The 14,283-nt window shown below is 51.5% G+C and overlaps 1 protein-coding gene across 2 annotated transcripts in view; it reads left to right on the top strand.

Annotated features, from left to right (window-relative positions):
* Rhobtb2 (Rho related BTB domain containing 2) overlaps positions 1 to 14,283 on the top strand; it is a 37,445-nt gene that overhangs the window by 4,737 nt on the left and 18,425 nt on the right. The window contains exons 1-2 of one of the 2 annotated variants that reach the window (XM_075950243.1): positions 8,102 to 8,167; positions 12,373 to 12,858. Coding sequence is in view for 1 of the 2 variants with exons in the window: in XM_075950242.1 (XP_075806357.1) it covers positions 8,112 to 8,167 (56 nt within the window). In the remaining variant the exon portion in view is untranslated. Of the gene's footprint in view, positions 1 to 8,088; positions 8,168 to 12,372; positions 12,859 to 14,283 lie in introns of those variants that run through there. The other variant, XM_075950242.1, reaches the window with a different exon arrangement.

The raw sequence follows: 14,283 nt of genomic DNA, 5'->3' as shown, positions 1-14,283 counted from the left end.
ACACACACACACACGAATGAGTGAACATAGAAGAGACAAACAAGGGCTTAGCTCTGCTCTCCAGTCATCCACTCTCACGATAACTAACCCCGTCCTGTGAAAATGTATGCGTTCTCTCACAATGTGAATCCATTCCTGAGGCCCCTGCCATGGCCCCACACCCCAGCCTCCACAGGAGTCTAGAAAGGCACCACCACTTTGGGACCACAGCAGAGGCTCTGGGCTCATTTTCTTATCCCTTCTCTTTATCACCTTTAGGGTCTCCTCGAGGGGTCAGGGGGAGCAGGAGATGAGCTGACAAGCTTCGGTTAGCTTTCCTGGGGACTTGTCCCAAGCTAGTGCTGTTCTAACAAATGTTGAAAAGGACGCACAGACTTCGGGGTGTGGCTTCGCAATCGTGTCACCTCCTCACTAACCTGAACAGAGACATGGCCTGTGGCTCACATGGATGGAGTGACTGCGCTGTAGAATCTACTCAGAACTCCTGGCCTTGTCCTTAGTCCACCCACAGGGTCAGCTTTTGGGCGGTCATAGACTTCTCTGTGGAGGAGCACAACAGGGAGGAGAGGCAGAGTGGTAGCCTCAGGCTGGGAGGGAGGCTAAAAAGGCAGGGGATAGCAGAAGCAAATCTCCTTCCAGAGGGTCTGGGCGGGAGCTATGCAGAGGATCCTGTCTCATGTGAAGTGGGACCTCTTGGGGAAACCAGGGACGCGGGGAATGAATTCAGATCGTCCATTTCCCCTCTTCAACCCTGTGGTGGCAATGTTTCCTCCCGTTTCTGTTTTTCTGTTTTCCGAGATGCCATCCAGAGCCGACCCCTCGCATGATTTTCGAAAGGAGGGATGTTATTAGTTATTGTCACAAAATGCCCGATAGAGCAGCATAAGGGAGGAATCATGCTTTGGTTTTCAGTCCATCACACCAGGGGGCATGGTGGTAGCTGCCTATGGTGACTAGGAGCACGTGGTAAGGGCTCTTCACAGTATGGTGTGCCAGGAACCAAAGGCTGAGTGATTTTCAAAACCCTGCCTCCAGTGACCCATTTCTGTCATCCAGCCCCATCTCCTAAAGGCTCCACAGCCTCCCAAAGCAGCACCCCCTGGTGGAGAACACGGGTAACAACATGTGCGTCTGTGATGACAGTTATCCAAATAGTAATAGGGGGTGGTAGCCTAAGCCATTTGGAAGAGTCCAGGGGTACAGGCATTCACAGCAAGTTACCTCTGGAGCCCTGGAAGATCCACAAGCCGGCCAACGGAGCCCTCCCCCACCCCCAATGCATTCCAAGAGACCCTGCAATCCCAGCACTTGGGAGGGCAAGGCAGGAAGATTGCTGGAGTTTGAGGCCTGCTTAAGCAACAGAGGCCCTATCTCAAAAACACACAATAAGGAAGAAGCCTGGTAGCCAGTTTAGGCTTTCTGTCTTCTGTTTCCCAGGCAACCATGCTAATCCTCAGCTTTCCTGCTGTTCTCCACCTGTGTGCAGGTGAGCCCAAGCCAGAACAAAGTCCCTCTGTCCCCACCTGGCTCCTCTGGCTGGACTTCCCTTTCCCCAACCTCTATGGCCTGAAGTCCAGATAGACAAAAGCCGGTTGCTGCTACAGTGCCATTCCCTGGCACCAGGCCAGGCTGTAAGGAAGTGCAGCAAAAAGCGCCAGGGAGTGAAATTCCAAAGTGGTGTGAGTCACCAGGGACCCAGGAGGACAGGCCAGGGCCCAAGTCCTGCCAGGAGCCTGAGGGCAGCTAAATAGGGCTCCAAGGGAGAGAGAAGCTAGGCCAAGCACTGGGAACACTCACCTGGCCAAAGGTGTGAACAGGTGGCTTAAACTGGGCTCTCTGCAGACCTAGAGGCAGGGGCGGGGTGGGGTGGGGTAGGGTGGGGTGGGGTGTGGGTTTCAAAGCAGGAGGCCAACATTCTGGCCACGTTCCTGGTTACCAGAGCACTTACCCACTGTCCCATAGGCTGGGATTTAGATCTCAACCTTAAAATCCAATGGGTCTGCTGTTTCTTTACACCTCCCTTCTCAACAAGCTGGCCCAGCCCACCACTGTCTGCAGACAAGGAACAGTGACACAAGCCAGCTGGGCCCCTCAGGAGACACAGCAGGTAAGCTTACGCCTCTTGGTCCTGGACTCTGGACTCTCATCTCTCTCATCCCTGCCTGCTTCGGTCACGCCTCATCACTGCACGTCGCTCTCAGTGTTGGGTCTCTTACGAAAGGTGACATATGAAGACAGGAAAAGAGTAGGTGGCTGAGGAACCTGGGGATTGATCTGACAACCTGTAGCCTAGCCTGGACTGTGGCCAAGCAGCTACCTGTGGCAGCTAGCTTTGGAATAGGAGACAAAGAACTTGTACCTGCTGGGGTCAGAGCAAGGGCTTCCTTTGCTATGTTGCTATGCTAGTAGCCATGGGCCAGGGCAAACCTCGGTCCCATTTTTTGCTCTGGACGGAAGGGAAGCTAAGAAAGGGTGGTACAAGCAAACACCATCTCCTCCCCCACTTTCCAGACCACTGAATTCTTTTGTTTGTTTGCTTGTTTGTTTTTGTTTTTGGAGACAATATTTCCCTGTGTAACAGCCCTAGCTGTCCTGGAACTCACTTCATAGACCTGGTTGACCTCAGACTTACAGAGATCCACCCGCCTCTGCCTTCTGAGTGCTGGGGTTAAAGGTGTTTACCACCACTGCCCAGCCAGACCACTGAATTCTTACTCATGAAAGTGGTCACGGGTCAAGATAGACCACAGTGACAGTGATGTTGGGGCCATCTTGGCTTTCATGGTGACCTGATCTGCAGCCTCTTCTAGTTGTTAGGGCTCCTGCCTATGCCTCACATGCTCCAGGAAGTCTTTCCTCTTCTAGTGTCTCCAGCCTTTAGGATAACTTACATCTTCTGGTCCCTGAGTGCTGAATGACCCTCCTTGTTTTGGGGGACTCTCAGTCCTTTAGGCAATAGAATCTGCAGGCCCCAAGAGAAGTAGATCAATGATTCTCATTCCCCCCTTTTCTACCCTCAACCTTTACGTTTTGTTTCTCTTTCCATTCCCCACTAACCAGGGACTCACAGGCTTCCAGCAAACACTCCCACTCCCCCCTCAAGACTTGCAGTTAGTCCCTTCAAATAAGGCTCCTTCCGTTTCGGTAAGGGACAGGGCTGGGGTCTGGTCTGAGCCTGAGACTTCTTGGGGCTTGCAAGTACCCTAACTAGGCAGTCATCAAGAGGTGCACACCTTGCTCAAATCTGGCCGACTAAGAGAGCTTCTCTGAAGTAGCCATTTGAAGGTGGACCTGGTTCACGTTCACTTTGGCCCCAGGTACTAAATTCAGGAATTTTCTATCTTGTCCTCCTCGCCCTATCTCCAGGCCATGCTTTCTCACCCGTAATGTTAAGACCAACCAGGCTCTCATTGGCCAAGTGAACACTGAGTTAAGACTCTAGCCTGGATAGACAAATGCCTTCTCATATTAAGGACTCTGTGTGAGGAAAGGAGGGCTCCAGCCCCACCCAGAGAATCCTGGAAGAGGTCCTCAGGCTAGCAGAGCCTGCTTCCCTGATTTCTTTCTCCCTCCAGCCATTGAAACTATGTTGACCCTCCCTGATGGCAGACAAAGTTACTCGGTAATATCATACTTCAGAATTCCGAAAATGGAGGGTGGAGGTGTGTGTGGTGGTGGGAGGGTCAGCTGCCTACCTAGTACCTTACAGAAACTGAAGGCCAAAACAAAAACAAAACCCTATAAGGGAGAGAGAGAGCCGAGGCAGGAAGGGGGTTGTGGAGTCTCCTCTGGGAGATTCAGAGCATGAACACTGCATGACCTGTGACAAACCCCAGACAACGGAACCTGAAATGCGCTTTCACCACAGTGGTAGCGGTCCACACTTCTTCTACTCCCCTCCACACCCCAGGCCGTTTGCATTTTACCTAGCTTCTCAGCCTCGTGGGAATCTTTATTCTTAACTGCCTGCTCTGTGACCCTGGAAAAGCCTATCCCTTCTGGAAGCTTCAATGTTCATTTCCTCTTTGGCCAATGGGGAGGAGAAGAAAAAAGATAATGTTGATGGTGATGAGACAACGATGATGATGACTTCTTCCTACAGGATTTTAAAAACTTTAAACAAGGTAGCCCGTAGAGCACAATGCTGGGCATGCATATTATAACTACGGAATAAGTAGCTATTGTTCTTCTAAACCTAAGTCCCTCCATGGCCTGGACTGCTGGCATCCTAGCCACTCCGTAATCTCTGTGATCTCTAACCCAGCACCAGGCACCAGAAGGAGCTTAGCATGCGTTTGATGGATGAGAGAGCGAGGCCAATGACAGGGACAAGTGAGCAAAGAAGCCTTACTACCTGCAGAGGAAGCAAGGTCTCGGCTAGGCAGCCTGGCATGGATTGTACAGACTGCTCACCATCTTGTTCCTGCAGGGTTGCTTGTGCCCCTACACTGCCTCTGCCTGAGACATCACCACCTTGCATTGGAGGCAGCCTGTGAACACCCAAGTTGGACCCACGACTCCATCTCTCAATGCACCTGCTTCTTTAGTCCTCGGGTCTGCATCTGGGTGACCCAAGCTAGGATTTCAAGGCTCCCTGTGGTGGCAGCATGGCAGAGCCACTTCTTCTCCAAACTCCTCTTGGGACTGCCTCTAAGCCTGAACTTCCTTCCAACCATAGCTCTGGCTCTGTGGCCTCTCAGCCGTCTCTCCACAGCTCTTGCCCCAGTTTTTAGCCACTTGAAAGTTAGTGCCTGAGAAGAGTGGGGTCGGTCCTGAGGAGGTCAGGGATGTTACAACTCTCCTGTGGGCTTCTCACCACTGGAGCTGTCTCAATGAACATCTGCTCAGCAGTCCCTAAATCCCGTCATCGGGGTTGAATAATGCCACTTAGAGTCTCTTAGCATCCTGGCTAGTCACCTGCCTACTCATCTTGTAAGCTATCTAAGGTGAGCCACGTGCATTTATTTTTATGCATCTTAGACCAGGAGGTGGGAAGATGGAGAGAAAAGAAAAAGGGAGACAAACAAGAAGAGAGGAGAGCCGAACCTGTAAAGGTGGGCGGAGTGGGTCTGGATGAATCCTAGGCTTTGCAGAGAATAGGGGCCTCCTTGGAGCTTATGGTGCCTTTATTCTCCTGACAAAGATCAGGGCCAAAGATAGGTGTGATCAGAGCTGAGACTCCCACAAGAGGCCCCCAGGTCAACCAACCACCCCATTTTTTTTGTCTGAGACCTCTGTAGGGACAGAGGCCCTGTTACTAACCCATGGCCAGGGCATTTACATCACTTCCTCTCTTGTATCCTTAGACGTCCAGGTACCAAGAAGGCTCACAGGGTTGGGGCAAAGGCATAAAACGGCTCTGCAGGATTCAGCGTGGGGCTCTCTGGGGAGACTCAGGCCATGAATGAGGATAGCATCCTCTCCTGGACAGCCCCCAGCAACGCTACAACCAGGGTCAAAGCAGCTGCAGCCTCAAACTCGGGCTGTTTATGGATGTCTAGCAACACCCAGGGGATTCGATTTTAGGCTAAGTTGACCTTAGCTAGAAGGAGCCTTCCAAGTATGGACTGCACAAATCCCACCCTCCAGCTTCACTGAAACCAGCCTGGCTACAGTGTGGTCTGTATTAAGCTGCCCTGTGCCTCTGGAAGCAGAAAACAAGAACATTCGCACACATGGATGCGTCTGAAGGCGCAAATGTCCTCTGGTTTTTGGCAGCTCGGGGGAGGGAGCAGGTCAGAGGGAAGAGATCCAGGCTCTCGGTTGCACACCTCCCTCACCCCACTCCCTGTAGCCACAGAGACACCCATGGGGGAACAGTTGGGGCTTTTTATAATCTTTATTTGTTAACAGTTGAGGCTATTTTTCTCCCATGCCGCAAGAGATGCCAGTGGCTCATTAAAAAAAAGTTGTGAAAAACACAAATCTATTTTGGGGTGATCAGCCTCCTCAAAGCCTCACACCCCCAGCTCTTTAGAGCTCTGGGGATGAGACCTGCCCTTGCTGGGAAGGTCTGCAGCTTGTAGGAAGCCAAGGATTCTTGGGCCTGGCAGTACTAGCTACGGGGTACGTTTTTTGTTTCCTCTTCTACCTTCCTGGACAGAAGCAGAAGCACCTAGCTCCATTCTGGCGTAGCCCTGCTTGCCTCATGGTGGCTTCAGAACTCTGTCCTGAGAAAGCCACCTCCCAGGAGGCTTGGGTTGGAAGCACACTGCTGCCAGGTATCTTGCTTTGGCATGCTAGAGGGCCTGGCATTAGTGGTGGTTCTTACTGCTCTTGAAAAACATTAACCGTCAAGAGCTCAAGTTTCTCTGCTGAATGAAGAGTCATTTCGGAGACATAGAAGATATTTAATGAGATCCTGGATGAGCTGTGGGCAGGAGACCTGGAGGGAGTAGGTGAAGGCAAGCCTTCTGCTGGTGGAGCCACACAGGATTGCTAATGGAATCTTCTTGCCAAGGTGTGGTTACAGGCCTGTTGCAAGGGCCTGGGCCAGCCTTGAACATTCCACCAAGAACTCTCACTCCTGTTCCCTGTTTGGTCTCCCCTGACTTCCCCTTCATTTTGTCAGGCGACCCTTAGGGCCCAGGCGGACAAGAGTTTCTCTTAGGGCCAAGGCAGAGTCTCTTCTCTTAGGCTCTCAGAATTCTGACTCTAGCCTCCCTCAATGCCCCTGTGTGGTTTGCTCTGCACGTGGGGACCAGAGGGCTGGGATACAGACAGAAGCTGGGTTCCTGTTATCCAGAGGTGTGAGGGGCAGCACATGGGAGCTGGAAAGAGTTTGAGAGATTTCAGTGCTCCAAAGAATGGTGAGTCAGGTGGTGGTACATGCCTTTAAACCCAGCACTCGGGAGGCAGAGGCAGAGAGATCTGTGTGAGTTCGAGGCCAGCCTGGTCTACAGAGTGAGTTCCAGGACACACTCCAAAGAAACCCTTGTCTCTAACTGACCCTCCCAGCCCCCCCCCCAAAAAAAAGAAAGAAGGGATGGTGAGGTCAGGTACTCATCTGCTTTCTTCACACAGTGTGGCTTGTACTGTTGTGCCCAGTGGAAGAGCTTATAGCTTCTGTCCAAGTGACAGAGCTGTCTGAAAAGTAGGAAGCAACGAGAAGCAACGAGAGAGTGATGGCTGCCTCTCTACTTTTATTCCTTTTCTTTCTTTTTGTTTTTATTTTTTCTGGTTTTTCAAGACAGGGTTTCTCTGTGTAGTCCTGGCTGCCCTGGAACTCACTCTGTAGACCAGGTTGGCCTCGAATTCAAAGAGATCCTCCTGCCTCTGTATAATGCAGTTAGTTATAAGTCTCCCTATATGGGCACAGGGAACCGAACCTGGGTCCTCAGGAAGCACACAGACACTCCTAACTGTTGAGGCATCTTTCCCTACTTTGGCTTCTTTTAGCTCTTTGAGTTGCTTTTACCCCGCTCCTGTCTTATCACTTTCTACCCTGTCCCCTTCTCATCCCCAAGTCAGCTTGTCCATCTTTAACAGCACAGCGTCTGTCAGCTGTGTGCCAGGAGGAATCTAATTGGCTTCTCCAAGCATTTTGCTACCATTTCTGAACTCTCCAGAAATTCTAGACTTAAGAACCAATGACCGTGCAGAATTAGATTCTCTTTCTTTCACAGTGCCCTAATCCCTCTTTCATCCCTTCCAAAGGCTTCCCTGCCCATTCCCAGCCTTCGTGGTCGCTGAGCACTAATTTGCCCAGAAGCTGCTTCCGTGGAAAGGATAACTGATCACATCAGCTCTCCCAGACCTTGAAGGTCATGTGGACTCACCCTGTCTGTGAGAAAACAAACCCAGAAAAGATCATTTTATCCAGTATCACACGGTTCCATGAGTGACAACTGACAATTCTTCACCAAATGACTCAGCCAACTCAGAATGTTCTAGCTCAGGACCCCGCTGTCTGCCTCAGAGCTGGCCCCTGTGGTTCTTCTGGACTTGGGTAGCAGCACCCCTGTCCTTGCCCTAGGTGGAGCCTTCCATTTGAGCCAACTAACTTTTGGGTGACTTACAGTGTGCTCACTCCCTTTCAGCCCTCTGTCTCCTCCCATCTTGCCTTCTTATCTTCTGCATTTCCATTAGGAGCCTGGAGGGAACCCGGCACTATGGGAAGACGAAGAAAAGGCCAGTATAGCCCATGGGAGAGCTCTCGGAACAACATGTGAGTGGCCACTTTGTGGAATTGTCCTTCATCCCCACTCTACTCCCTCTCACCCAACTTTCATTTGTCGACCAAATATTTATTAAGCATCTACTAGGTGCTTGTTGAAGCACAACAGGAGCATGACGAATAGCGACGAGACCCCTTTGGATAAGCATGTCCCCGCCAAAGGCGGCTTCAGTACTGGAGGACAGAGAGAGCACACTGTGACCAGCAGCGTGTGTCTTGAGTTACTAGAGGAGCGCAGGAGAAGGTCAGGGAACTCAAGATTGATAGGGGGTGTTAGTGGAGGACTTCCTGGAGGATGTGACATCCAGGCCGCTTTTAAAGGATGATTAAGCATTTTCCAGTATAAGGGGTGTGGGTGGAGAGTGTCTTTGAGTCCAGGGGAGTGTTTCCACAAAAACCACGCCTCCTCATGAGGACTTGGTAGTGGTCTTAACCCTGGGTAGGGAGCTGAAAACAGCCTGGTTATCCTGTCTGTGCTGCTTCTCCTTATCTGGGCTCTGCATCTCCAAGTGCCTCAGCCTTTGCTCAAGATTTACTTCTGAATTGTTAATTCTGAGCAGGGATGCCCACTTCTCCAGTGGGCCTGCTGCTCCAGTGGGCATGCTGCTCCAGTGGGCACACGGCTCTTATCACAAGCTCTGGTTGTGTATGTGCGTGGTAACTCCAAGAGGAGACAGGCACCGTGGACAAGGGCTGATCAGTTTGGAAAGCTGAGCTGCCTGCTAACTACATAGAGCACACAGACTGGAAGAGGGATGGGCTCAGGGGTCCTGCCCAAGCTGGGCTGGCCTTGGCAGAGCCGGAGAGAGCCATGGAATTGGGGAAGTGCTGGGACTAGCCTCCCTGAGAACTAGGTTGGAGGCTACTCTCTCCACCTAAACCCCTGGCCTAGAAGCAGGCATCTGCCCACAGGAAAACGGCAGCCAGGTGATGGCCTGGTTTGGCTGTGGGGAGGGAAGGAGGAAGTGACATCAGAGGACAGGTTCAAGGGGATTTTAGGTCACAGACAGCTGTGGTGAGGAAAGGGATGCTGGGGGTCTGGGACAGGAAATGTTGGAATTAAACCTATCTTTGTGTCGCAGGAATCTCTAAGGTGGCAATGAAGCACTGCTTCCAGGGCAAGGAAGGGAGGCCATGGCAGGACAGTGCTTATGCCACCCGGAAGGGCCATGCAGATGACCATCTAACTAGTGAGGTGATGGATCAGGCAGCAGAGACTCTAAGCTGCAGGAAACGGGCAGAAAGGGGTAGAAGGAAGAAGGGAAGAATGGGGGTGAGGTGGGCAGGAACTCCAGGCCTGAGAAGAAGCCTGAAGCAAAGAGAGCAGTCTCTAGAGCTGGGCTTGTAGGCTCAGGTGACGGAGGCAGGAGGTTGCTGTCGTGCAATGACAGCTGCTGCTTGCTGCTGTAGGAAGGGGCACAGAGAGGGTCATTGGCAGCTACTGGTTGTCACTGAAGTAAATCTGGCCTCAGGGATTTGTCAATAACTTTGTCATTGAAAAGTTACACAGATAAAGTTGGGCATTAAAGGCTCACCCCTTTAATCCCAGCACTCTGGATGCAGGGACAGGCAGTTCTCTGAGCTCGAGGCCAGCCTGGTTTGCAGAGCAAATTCCCAGACAGCCAGGGCTACACAGAGAAACTCTGCCTCAACAAACCAAGAGAACCTGGTGGTGGGGGAGAGGTTGGGCAAAGAGATAAGGTAAGCATTATCCCAGAGCTGGATAAGGAGCCTGGGAAGAGGAGCTGCGCTTGTTTCTGAGGAAGTTCAGCCTGGAGGATAGCTGCCATATCAAGACAGGACTGAGTTGGCTCTGACTGGGAATGCTGGAAAGATGAGGTGACGGGAAGATTTCTCTCTCAGTTAGGGTTACTATTGTGATGAAACACTGACCAAATGCAAGTCGGGGAGTAAAGGGTTTATTTGGCTTACATTTCCACATCACTGTTTATCACTGAAGGAAGTCAGACAGGAACTCAAACAGGGCAGGAACCAGGAGGCAGGAGCTGATACAGAGGCCATGGAGGGGTGCTGCTTACTGACTTGCTTCACATGGCTTGCTCACCCTACCTTCTTATAGAAACCAGGATCAATTGGGTCTTCCCCTATTGATCACCAATCAATCCCCTACAGACTTGCCTATAGCGCCGTTTTATAGAGACTTTTTCTCCATTGTGGTTTCCTCCCTCAGATGACTTTAGTTTGTGTCAAGTTGACAGAAAGCTATCCAGCACAACTCCTGCTTGAAGAAAAGCCGAAAGCAGGGATTAAAGACTGTGTACCCTGGCAGGAGCGGTGATTCGGGCCACTCTCCTGAATCTGAGCAGGTTTATAATTTCATTCGACATTTACATTGGTCCAAGACTGGACCCTAAACCTGCATCTTGGACCTATCCATGATCCAGCCTGCCTTTCTTTCCCAAGGAGAAGAGGCATTGGCTACAGAACTACAGGCTCACAAGCACACCTCAAGCCCACTTCTAGCAAAGGAGAGTCCTGTTTGTCTACTCAGCATCGCACAAGTGACAAGCTGCAGGCCACATGAAAGGTGGCACCAGCATCCACCCAGCACCCGGCTGGCTCTTTGGAGCCGGGTGGAGAGAGCCAGGGTATGGATGGGAGGGGCCCTGACTGGATGCACAGACCCAGAGAAGTTTCACACTGTGTTTTCCTTTAGTACACTCAGTCTTAGGAGCATAAACAGTGAAGTGAGGCTCTCCTGTACCAAATACAGGCGGAAGAACAGAGCTGAGCAAAGTCCAGCTTCTTTCCTAAACAGGTGTATGAACTAGTGTTTCTTCTATGAAGCTTGAGTCTGAACATGAGCTCTAAGGAAGCATCCCCGGTCACCGTCAGCCTTCTCCCTAGTTCTGGGTAGATGTTGGAGGTGGGGGAGCATCCCCCAAAAGTAAAGTATTATCTACGTACGAAATGATGATTAAGTGAGCCTGAATGTACACTTACCACACGCACGCTGATGGGCAACTTGCAATCATAGGCACTCACAGACAAGAGATATGTTTCAGATAATACAAATTTGTTTATGGCAGTGTTTCCCCATGTAGCCCAAATTGACCTCAAACTTTCCATCCTCCTACCTCAGCCTCCTGAGGTTGGGATTACAGATGTGTATCACAGAACCTGGCCAATATCCAGTTTTTATTTGACTTTGGGGAGAAGTAGTAAATCTCTCTTTCTTGTCATATTTTACATAAACTAATATTAAAATGGATCTGCGTTCTTAAAGAACAAGTCGGAAGTGTGATAGAGGGTTGAGATAGGAGGCTTGCCAGCCTGGTCTTTAAAATCTGTCCAGAGATAATCGACAAGATTTTAATTTCTAACAGTCCAGACCATCCTAACAAAACGAGCCTTGAACAAGGAAGCTTCCTTCTGATGAGTAGAATGGATGGCATTAGAATCAGCCCGTTTTTATTTTCAGTGTTTGCAGACAAGGTTTTGCTAGGTAACCCAGGCTAGTTTTGCACTCATGACAATCATCCAGTTTCACCCTCCCAAGGGATTACGGTCACCACATCTGACTTGAGTTACTGCATGTTACAGAAGAGCACCTAGGGTTTCTCTGGCTAACATTTCCTCGGCAACAGGTTGGGATGGGAACCTCTGAAGATGGTACAGGTATTCATACACGAAACTCAACAAAAGCTCCGAGAGCCAGAGTTGCTGGGCTGATGCAGGAAGGAAGGCCCTTGAGTACTCGGAAAAACTCCCAAGGAGACCGAGGACTTGTACTGAAATGCAGCTGTGTGCCACTCACTGATGGAGGCTTGGATGAATTCAGGGAAAACAGGAAAATTTTTTCGTGCCCCTTGAACTCGCGTTCCCAAGGCGCACCAGGAAGAGATTCTTCCTAGCCTCCTGGGGAAACCGTGTGAGAGTCCAGTAAGTTTTTCAGGCTGGCCAGGTCAGTCACTGGCCACCATCCGAGGCTCCCGGGGGAAGAGGGAGGAGGCGCAAATAGCAGCAGAGCAGCGGCGGGGCGTGCCCGGGCCTGGAGGCGTGCTCAGGGTGTGGCCTCCGGGTGTCCAATCCCCTTCGCTCCCCTTTCCACCAACCGCGCGCCGCTGTGGGCGGTCTCTGTCACAGCAACCGTTCCTGGGTGCAATTTTTTTCCCTTTTTTTCCTTCTCTCCCCCCAACCCCCCCTAACTTTGCTTTTTTTGTGAATGAAAAAAGGAGGTCGTGAGCGGTCCCCGGGACTGCGGCGCTCGGCGGCGTCTTAAGGCTGCGCGCGTGCGGCGGCCTCGCCCGGCACCTCGCTCTCCAGCGCGCCGCCCGCAACCTCCGCAGCGCAGCCGGGCGGCGGCGCGGCCCAGCGACCGGAGGTCCGAGCGGAGGCGCGCAGTCCGGCTCCACGAGCCTCCATGACATTGGGCGCCCGGGGCGCGCGGAGATGCTGATCCGGAAGAGGCAGTGGCTGCAGTGCAGCGCGCGAGACTGCTCACGCGCCGCGGTTCGGCCTGGGCTGCTGTGCCAGAGTTTCTGATCGCACTCGAACCGGGACCCCAGGAGACTGGATCCCCAGCACAGAGCAGCGGCGTCGGCGGCGCCCCAACTTGCTTGCACGCGCGGAGTGACCCCAGACATCTCACTAAAATGAGCGTGCTTAGCAGGAAGAGATGTGTTCCCTACACTAGAAATTACCCCGTCACATGTAGTGGTGTAAGTACATGATTGATTTTTATTATGGCCGGGTTGCAAGCAGCCTCTGCAAACGCGCCGCCTTGCCTGCCTTGGCTCAGCCTTCAGCACCCTCCCCTCTCCTGCCTGAGCCCCTCCTGCCTTTCCCCCAAGCTCCACTGTTCTTCTGGGCTCTTGCTGAGGCTGCTCGATTCAGAGGAGGAGAGAAACTAACCTTTCTTGGGTGTTTTTAGGGGAAAGTATATGCCTTGCATTGGCGTGGCGTGCCCCTCCCCCTTCCCTATTTATTTCATTTAAAAAGAAATGTGTGTGCACAGCACCATGTTAGGGGGAAAATAAGAGATCCAGAGTGGTAGAGGTCGGTCTCTCTCTCTCTCTCTCTCTCTCTCTCTCTCTCTCTCTCTCTCTCTCTCTCTCAAAGCCAATTGGGGTGTTTGCTGACGGTTGTTGAGATCTTTCTTTAGAGTCAACTCCACTGTGGTCTGCCCAGCTGAGTTTTGGCAAACTACTGGTGGAAATGTTGAGCTTTGTTTGTTAATGTTTGGGTATCCTCGGATTGAAAAGGTTTATCCTGTATTTAGGCTTCTGTTTTTGTTAAGTGATCATTCAAGATCCCTTTGGGCCTTGCTTTACGTTTTCTGCGTGGGGAAGATCCACCCCTCCACCTTCGCCCATATTACAATGTCAGCTTCCCCAGTAGGAGCTCCTTTAATTCCGAATCCAGCCTTCCTTTGCTCCTCTCCTTCCGATTCTCCCTTTCTATCCATCTTCCTTGATTTTTACTTTCATTTTCTCTATTTTCCTCCCTTTTACGTTTTTTTTTTTTGTAAGATGCAGGATGTGGGATATTGGTTGCTAGGAGACAAGCCAGGCTCCCAGGGAGATTGTCGTTTCCTTGACAACCAGACTAGGGCAGCCACAGATGAACAAGCCTCCTATCAGCTGTGGGAGGGAAAGGGGGGCTTTTGAGCTCTGCAAAGAGTGTGTGTAGGGGTGCGGGGGTGGGAATGGGAGCCCTTGAGATTTGTGGGTAATCCGAGCACACCTTCGGATCTGTCCTGGACAGAGTACAGGGAACTGGGAAAGCAGTTGTGCAGAAGACTGTGAAGAGGGGAGTGGTGGTTTGGGGACAAGAGTTGGGGGAGGAAGTACCGGTGACTTTGGGATTGTCAAGGAGTGGAGTGAATTGGAGGTTGTGGTACCCAGGGCAGGGCGGAGGATGGTCAGGAGTCTCTGAAGGAATGGGGCTGAGGCAACTGTGAATGAAAGTCTTGAGTCACGGAAGAAAAGAGTTGCCATAGGGGAGAGGGCAGTGGTACCATCATGAGTGCTTGTACCATTGTGCACCAGCAGCAATCCAGAAAGTGGTAATAGTCTAGAGCAGAAATTATATTAATATTGGCATGCTGTCCCCAGGACAGGATCCTCATTTAAGATAGGCCCGAT

This window comes from Microtus pennsylvanicus, chromosome 15 (assembly GCF_037038515.1).
Source record: "Microtus pennsylvanicus isolate mMicPen1 chromosome 15, mMicPen1.hap1, whole genome shotgun sequence".
Taxonomy (NCBI): Eukaryota; Metazoa; Chordata; class Mammalia; order Rodentia; family Cricetidae; genus Microtus; species Microtus pennsylvanicus.
The sequence above is the reverse complement of the archived record's forward strand: the minus strand, read 5'-3'. Positions and strand labels throughout refer to the sequence as shown.